The sequence below is a fragment of the Cryptotermes secundus genome, unplaced genomic scaffold (assembly GCF_002891405.2).
Source record: "Cryptotermes secundus unplaced genomic scaffold, Csec_1.0 scaffold397, whole genome shotgun sequence".
NCBI classification, from domain to species: domain Eukaryota; kingdom Metazoa; phylum Arthropoda; class Insecta; order Blattodea; family Kalotermitidae; genus Cryptotermes; species Cryptotermes secundus.
Window position 1 is genome coordinate 489,227 of NW_019731983.1, and position 8,317 is coordinate 497,543.

The 8,317-nt window shown below is 40.0% G+C and overlaps 1 protein-coding gene across 5 annotated transcripts in view; it reads right to left on the reverse strand.

Moving 5' to 3' along the window:
- The window catches only part of LOC111867399 (TATA box-binding protein-like protein 1), a 54,318-nt gene extending 46,818 nt beyond the window's left edge, over nt 1–7,500 (reverse strand). The window contains exon 1 of one of the 5 annotated variants that reach the window (XM_023857215.2): nt 7,260–7,500. In XM_023857215.2, coding sequence (XP_023712983.1) covers nt 7,260–7,281 — 22 coding nt within the window. In that variant the 5' untranslated portion in view covers nt 7,282–7,500. Of the gene's footprint in view, nt 1–6,220; nt 6,252–6,528; nt 6,551–7,157 lie in introns of those variants that run through there. The other 4 variants (XM_023857220.2, XM_023857221.2, XM_023857219.1 and 1 more) reach the window with 4 other exon arrangements.
- Nucleotides 7,501–8,317: the final 817 nt, after the last annotated feature.

The window sequence follows — 8,317 nt, forward strand, 5'->3', positions numbered from 1 at the left end:
CCGGGGTGTCGTGCATCATGAGTACGCACCACTAGGCCAGACTGTCAATAAGGAGTACTACCAAGAAGTCCCCCGCCATCTTCGTGATGCAGTTCGGTGCAAGAGACCAGAGCTGTGGGACGCACGCAACTGGCAGCTGCATCATGACAATGCCCCAGCTCATTCATCGCACCTGACCCAGGGTTTCCTGGTCAAGCATGGCATTCCGCAGGTTCGCCAGGCTCCCTACTCTTCTGACATCGCTCCTTGTGATTTCTGTCTCTTCCCAAGATTGAAGACACCGCTAAAAGACTGCCATTTTGACAGCCGTAAGGACATCATACAGAATGCGATGGCACAGCTGCACGCCATTCCAAAAGAAGCCTTCCAGAATTGCTTCCAGCGATGGAAGGACTGCTGGGCTAAGTGTGTGGAGTCACAAGGGGCCTACTTTGAAGGCGATTAGGTATTGTAACCTCCCAGATACAGAACTTTGTTTTCACGGCCCAAGGTCGGATACTTTTTGGATAGAGTAGTATATGACGCTCTTTTTCTGTCGATGTTAATTCTGTTCTTCACAATGGTTTGAGCAACTATGGTGGTAGTATTTAGTGTGTTATGTTGTATCTTATATGGGAGTGCCCCCATATTTACTGGATCATGAAAAGGTACAAAGGGTTAACCTGCAGTTTATTTAACGACATTGTCAGTAATTCAGATAAAGTGCTGAATAGCTGGATAATAGTGGACAATAAATTGAAAAGGATATGAAATAAGGTATATTATGTGATGGCACAAACCTGCACAAAGGAACGAAATTTAAGGGGGAACACAACAGCAGAGTGAATATGCCCGTTATGAGCCACTCCAATGTAGAAAGCAGCAGTCATAGCAAAATGAATTGTCTAACCCTCATATCTGCTGTAAGAATGTACGGATTCATCTGCTCCACCCATACATGAAAATTCTATTCTGTGCATGTGTCATCACAATGTAATTGGGCTATACTATTCCAGCATTTTCCCAGAATGACTGAGAAATGTCATGAAAACACATTATCAGGGCACCTTATACTCCAGATGAGATTTGAACCAGGCACCTTCTGAATACAAAGAATGCAGAGAAGACTTAAAGCATGATGACAACTGTGCATGACATTTTAAATGTTTGATAAAACCTCAAGTAGGTTTGTAGATTTGGAAAACTTAGACAATGACATGAACATCAGTAGAGTTTGGGAAGCTATTGAATAGAATACAAAATTTCAAAGAGTCTACATTATTATGAACTGAAGCAGCATAAGCCCTGGTTTGACAAAACATGTTAGAAACTATTACTTCAAAGGAAGAGAAACCGAACTGCAACAGTTACTGAAACTAAGCCAAACCAATGGAGATAATCTGAACAATGTAAGATGCATAGCCAGTAGATACTTCAAGTAGGATGAGAAGTGAACTGTGTGCAGATTCTCACAGCATTTTTATAGGTGGAAGAATTGTTCTCTCAGCTACTCATTATAAATGGGGTTAGTGATATTCAACAGATGCAATCGCGCACAGCTGACTCATCAGAAGCTGAGCCTAGCATTTCTCAGGTTGAAATTACTACTGCAAAGTTTAAAAGTTATAAACTGACAGATATTGATTTAATGTTTGCGGAATTGATTAAAGTAGTATGTGAGGCATTACATTCTGGGATCCACGAACTCATCAATTCTATTTGGAATAAAGGATTGTCTCAACTGTAGAAGGAGTCTGTTATTTTACGCACTTAGAAAAATGGTGGTAAAATTGACTGCAGTAATTACGAGGGTGAGTCAAATGAAAACTGTAAAATTTTTTTTATTTTTAATTTACTGAATGAAAGCGGTACACATCCTCTCCATTTCATTCAATACAGGCCCTCCAGTGTTTACAAAGTGTATGGATTCCTCTAGGAAAAAATTCTTGTGGTTGCCTTTGCAACCTCTTCATCAGAACGGAACTTCTTTCCACCCATTGCCTTTCTGAGTGGTCCAAACATGTGGTAATCACTTGGGGCTCCGTCTGCTGAGTATGGTGGATGTGGAAGACACTCAAAGTGCAAGTCTTGGATTGTTGCAGCTGTTGCACGGGCAATATGGGGCCAAGCATGGTCATGTTGCAAAAGGATACCTCTAGTCAAAAGTCCATGTTGCTTTGATCTGACTGCAGGTTGAAGATGATTCTTCAAGGGATCTGAATATGAGGCACTGGTGATAGTGTTCTCACAAGGCATGTAGTGCTCCAAGAGTACGCCTTGTTCGTCCCAGAAGAGTCAGCATAATCTTTGCTGCAGATGGCTGCGTCTGGAACTTCCTGGGTTTTGGTGATGAGGAATGACACCATTCCTTGCTTGTTCTCTTTGTTTCTAGTTGGTGGTAGTGCACCCAAGTTTCATCACCAGTAACGATTCTCGAAAGGAAGCCATCACCTTCTGATTCAAGGTGCCACAGAAGTTCTTCACAGGCGTCAACACATCACTTTCTCAATTCTGGAGTCAGCTGCCATGGCACCCACCTTGCAGACACTTTGTGAAACTGGAGCACATCATGAATAACATGGTGTGCTGATCAGTGACTCATTAAGAATTTCAGCTATTTCATCCACCAATACTCGGTGATTCTCCATCACTACTAGGGCTTCAACTGCTGCAATAGACTCAGGGGCCGTAATTCTGTGGGTCTGACCCGAGCGAGGAGCGTCTGCCACAGATGTCACACCATTTCTGAATTTCCTACTCCACTTGTACACTTACTGCTGTGACAAGCATGCATCACCATACTGAACCTTCATCTGTTGATGAACTTCAATAGGTGTCACACCTTCACTGATCAAAAAACAAATTACAGAACGTTGTTCTTCTTTCATGCATGTATGGAGCGGAGCAGCCATCTTCAAACTGGCACTGTGATGGCATTCTGTTTGTCTACATTATACTGCAACTTATAGGATACTCTTTATAGCATTGGTAACAAGTCTGCCAACTTATAGGATAATGGCGTGATATTTAAAATTTCTACCTCAGTTTTACGGTTTTCATTTGACTCACCTATGTACTATAAGACACATCAATGTTATCTTCATTCAAAATTATATCCACTATCTACCTCCCAAGGTTCAGTCCATATGCAGACAAATTACTGAGGAACATCAGTGTGTATTTCAATGTAAAAAATCGTCTATCAGTGAAATTTTTTGCATTCATCAGACAATGGAGAAAAAAACTACAGTATAAGGAGACAGTACATCAGCTATCCACAAACTTTAAGCAAGCCTACAATTCCATTAGAATGGAAGTACACTACAATATTCTCACTGAGTTCGGTATACTTATACACAAGTTGCGCCATTCAAAAATCATTTAAATGAAATCTATAGCAAAGTTTGTATAGGTCTATATTTGTCTGATATGCTTCCTATTCAAAATGGCGCCATTAATTTCCAACTTTGCTCTAGAAGACTGCATTAGGAAGGCCCAGGAAAACCAAGCAGGACTGCAATTAAAATGGAGACATGACCTAGTCTACACTGATGATGATAATTTACTGGGAGACAACATAAATATCGTAGGTAAAAACATAAAAGCTCTAACAGATGTTAGAATAGTTTTCAGTTTAAAAGTAAACACAAAGAAAACTAAATATATGTTGAAGTCTTGTAACCAGAATGCAGGACAGAATCATAACACAAAAGATGGTTAAAAAGTCCTTTGAAAATGTGGCAAAGTTCAAATATTTGGGAATGACACTAACAAAGTAAATATGATTCATGACGATATTACGAGCAGGTTAAATTTGGGTCATGCTTGCTACAAATCAGGTCAGAATTGGGCTACTCACCTGTGGCCAAAATACATAAAATATTAAAATATACAAAACTATAATTTTTCCAGTGGTTTTGTATGAGTATGAAACTTGATTTCTAACATCAACACAGACTAAGTGTCTTTGAGAACTGGGTGATGAGAATATTTGAACCAAAGAGGGATGAAATAACAGGAGGCAGGAGAAAACTGCAGTGTGGGAAGCTTTATAACCTGTACTCCTTGCCAAGTATTATTACAGTGATGAAGTTATGGAGGATAAAATGGGCAGAGCATATAACAGCTATAGGAAAGGAGTACATGCAGGGTTTTGTTACGAAAACCTGAGTGATAGAGACCATTAGGAAGACCTGGATGTAGATGGGAAAATAGAAAACACAAAATTATGGATTCATATGGATCAGGAAAGTGTCCAGTGGCAAACTCTTATGAATACAATAATGAACCTTCAAGTTTCAGAAAATTTCTGAAGTTGGCGAGCAACTTCTGGGTCTTCAAGAAGAACTCAGCTCCATGGAGTCAGTTACTTGGCAACACAAACTACATTAAATTTCAATCTAACTAGAATGTTCAAACTAATGGGGGAGAACCATACATGCAGACAAGAAAAGGTGAATTGCTTGGTAAGCTGAGCTTCAATGGAATGAGGAGGTGACATGGTTACAAAAATAGGTCACTTTTAGCATTAATGAAAACCAATTTTTCACTTATCATTGATATTCAATGCACATATAATAATGGGCCATAAGTTGAGAAATACTGTAACAGGTTAAGAGATGAAGTATTGCTATGGCACAACTTGTTGCATGCTCAGGTCTACTAAACTAAATTTTATTTATCTGTTGAAAGCAGAATAAAAGGTTATGAGCAGAAAACAATTCACTATGAATTAACTTTCACAGCAATAGCACTGACTGATAAACCAAGATAATGTATTGCCACTCCAGTTTAACATGATTCCTTATTTCAATTTCAGTCTTTCCAAGTGAATGTATTAACTTTTGGAGGTTTAGGGAATTCACCACTTACCTGAGACTCACAAAAGCAGGCACTTTTGCAATGTAAAGCAGTTCTCTTCTTTCAATATCCCAAAAAATATTGTCACGTGTATTAGTGACTATAGATCGGGTTTGGATTGGTGAATAGATTTAACAACCACTCAGAGGTTGTGACTACAAATAACTATAACAGTGTTGCTGATTTCCACACTAAGTCCTCTAAGTCTGCTTTTACTAGTTACTGCTTGGTAACAGGACTCAACAAGGGCCATTCCTCTGCAAAGTTTTCACTAGAAGTTTTCTGGTAACGAATCATAGTGATGGAGATTCTTCAGTTTCCGTTGTCCGCTGGTTAACACTCCACAGCTGAACACTCAACTCAACTACTGAACTCTGAACTCTACTATGCATTTTCATGTGTCTTCCCTTTCTAAATGTGAGTTTGATGTTATGACCAATGGTCAGTCATCCTGGGGCTTACAAACAGATTTTTATTACTGTCAGACAGCTGTGGGTTTGTTGACGTGGAGCACTGCCTCTGCTGAGGGAACAGGTCTGTCATTTAGAATTACTGCTGGCCCTTGCCAGAAAAGTCATTCTCGGATCCAAGTCCTGTGGGACTCGTGATCATATTTTACTGTCTCAGATTTGAGACTTCTCCTTTTGCCACCTCCTATAACTCACAGGGCTATGCTGGACGTATTCAAACCTGCCTCCACACAGAACTGTCAAAGTCAAATTCAAAGTCAAAGTTATGTTCCCACTGTTGGTCAGTCAGCCAGTCTGTCTTGGAATAAAGCACTCATCTGGGCCCTGGGTGATTATGACGATGGAGAATTTGGTGGACTGAAGACTGGCAGACAAAACCGAAGTACTCAGAGAAAACCCACCCCAGCGCCACTTTGTCCACCACAAATTCCACTTGACCAGACCCGGGATTGAACCTGGGCCACTGCGGTGGGAAGCCAGCGACTAACCGCTTGAGCTATGGCGCGGCCCCATCTGGGGCTTAAGACCAGTTCTTTATTACTGTATGACAACTGCAAGCTTATTGATGTGGGACGTTCTCTCTGATGACAGGATAGGTCTGTTATTTGCCAGAGCCACAGTCAGCAGTAATGTTACATTTTACATGTTATAAACTGTATATGCAATATATACAAGGTCTCTGTCAGTCCAGGATCAGTACAGCAGATCATGCCCTATCCTTAGTAGCTCCTGCTATGATGGCAGTCTAGTCACTTGAATGGTTGTATGCTTGACCACTGCCAAGGTTAAGCTTCTTATATTTCCTGTGTTAGGGTTTGCTTTGTCCAATGTTGCGAACATTTGCATTTTCATAATTTTGTATGACTTCTGCTTATTGCCTGCATAATTCTGTTATATAATCATATACATACGAAGCTTGAAAGCCATGTGCAAATCACAAGTTGGTCTGTGCCTTGGAGAGTAGGTGCTGCAATTTTAGTAGATGGTTGTCTGCCGCAAACTCCGAGGCCAGCCAAGCATAAGTCATTATTGTCCATCCCTTTATAACTATGTGAAGGACCAAATATAAATAACCACCTCCAACAGTTTCTCTATTATTGTGTACTTATTTGTTGCTGTGAAAACATGTTTCATGACCCATTGCGTACCAATGGGCATGGCACAGATCACATTGAAAATACCTCTTGTGTCATCAGATATATATTTATTGGGCTGTTACCTAGCATTGGATCTGCATGTCCCAATATATTAAGGGAATTTTGATGTATTTGAATACCATGAAACAACTGGTTTTCTGCAGCAAAGAAAAATTGTGAACGAATAAAATTACAAGTAGTACCCAGTAAAACTACACTAACAAGGAAATGCACGAGGAAAACACAATTCCACTCTACACTAACATAAAATTACATGAAAACTGAGAAGGGAAACAACTGAATCCATTTGCAAAGCAGTAATCTTTTGCATAGTGTGGTTCTGCTGTAATTCTGAAATTAAACCAAATGTTTAATATCTCACGCCCATGCAATTAAACTGCGTCGCCAATTAAAGTAAACTGTGGTTAACCTATAATGGTTGGAGGGGGGTAAATAACCAACTCTAAGCTCACTTCATATTACTACTTCTAGCGATTCACTAAAACTACATATACGCAACTCACCATTCTCACTACCTTATCAATGCACAGAGCTACCACATGCGATTAAGAACCAATGAAGATATCAAACTGTAAGCACAACCACACAGCGAAAATAGATTACGTCCAGAAGGGAGTAACTAATATAGTTACCTACCACGGTTAACGTAGCTTCAATCGATATACTTTTAAAATAAATTATGATAACTTACGTACTTCCTTACACGGGTAAAGTGCGTTTCTTCATAAAATGCTTATGAATATTAACAAACACTACACTTTGACTAAAAATGGTAAACTCTAACCACCCATACCACCACAGGCCTCCGCCATCATTCCGACTGCTCTCACTGCCTTCTACAACTGGAAACCAAACGATGCTCCTCTGGAGAATGATCGTTGGAAGAGAGCAAACCAATTGGTAAGATATAATGGAATCCCAATTAGAACCATCTGTATTCATTTTCAGTGTGCAATTAAAATCGTGTACTACTTCTCATAGACAGATCACGATATAATATGGGATTTCAGGTTTTCACTTCTGTGAAGATCGTGATTCGTGTGTTATGGCTCCGTGTCCATCTAGCAACTGTGTCACGAAGCCCGCAATCCACGGATCCCAAAATATATACATTTTCAACATACATGCCATCCACATGATCCACACGTATTGATTGGTCAATTATCACTTGTCAGTAAGAAGACACATGGTGTAATTGATAACTGAATTTATTGAACATTTATAACTCGTAACTAAAAGTAATTATAACAGGCTCACACATTTCTACACCTTAAAGATCTCTGTAATTACAGCACACTTGAATTATTGAGTGCCTTCATTAGTCGTTCCTTCTTAAAGGCTTTGACAATGGAAATCCAGCAACTTCCGTGCTTACGTTCGCTCACGTCCTTGTAGGCTGATGATCGTCTCACAACTCTCAGTTGCAATCCACTGGCATCGGTCCAGTACTGTCCAGTCCAGTAAATTGCTGCTGGTCCTCGCCAGCACAGCCGTTTTTATTTCGATTCCCGTTGGGACCCATAACCTAATTTATGTTCATTCCAATACCTTTTATATGTTGGAAATGGGGTTTCATCTTCGATGTACTACAACTAAAGGGAATGAATACTCCCTTTGTATATAATGCGAAGTGCCTTGTTACCTTCGGCAGGAGGATGACATGGAGACTCCTTATCGAAAGGACTGCAGCCAAGGCCCTGGGCACATACGGATGAACTGACTCCCAATTCAAACGTGTTTACGCATTAACATTAAATTTTCTCTGTATAAAGCTCTAATTAGGGCAATAACGGCTTATGCCTGTCTGTAGCTAATGCTGACCACTTGAAGCTGTAGAGTTGTCCCAGCTAT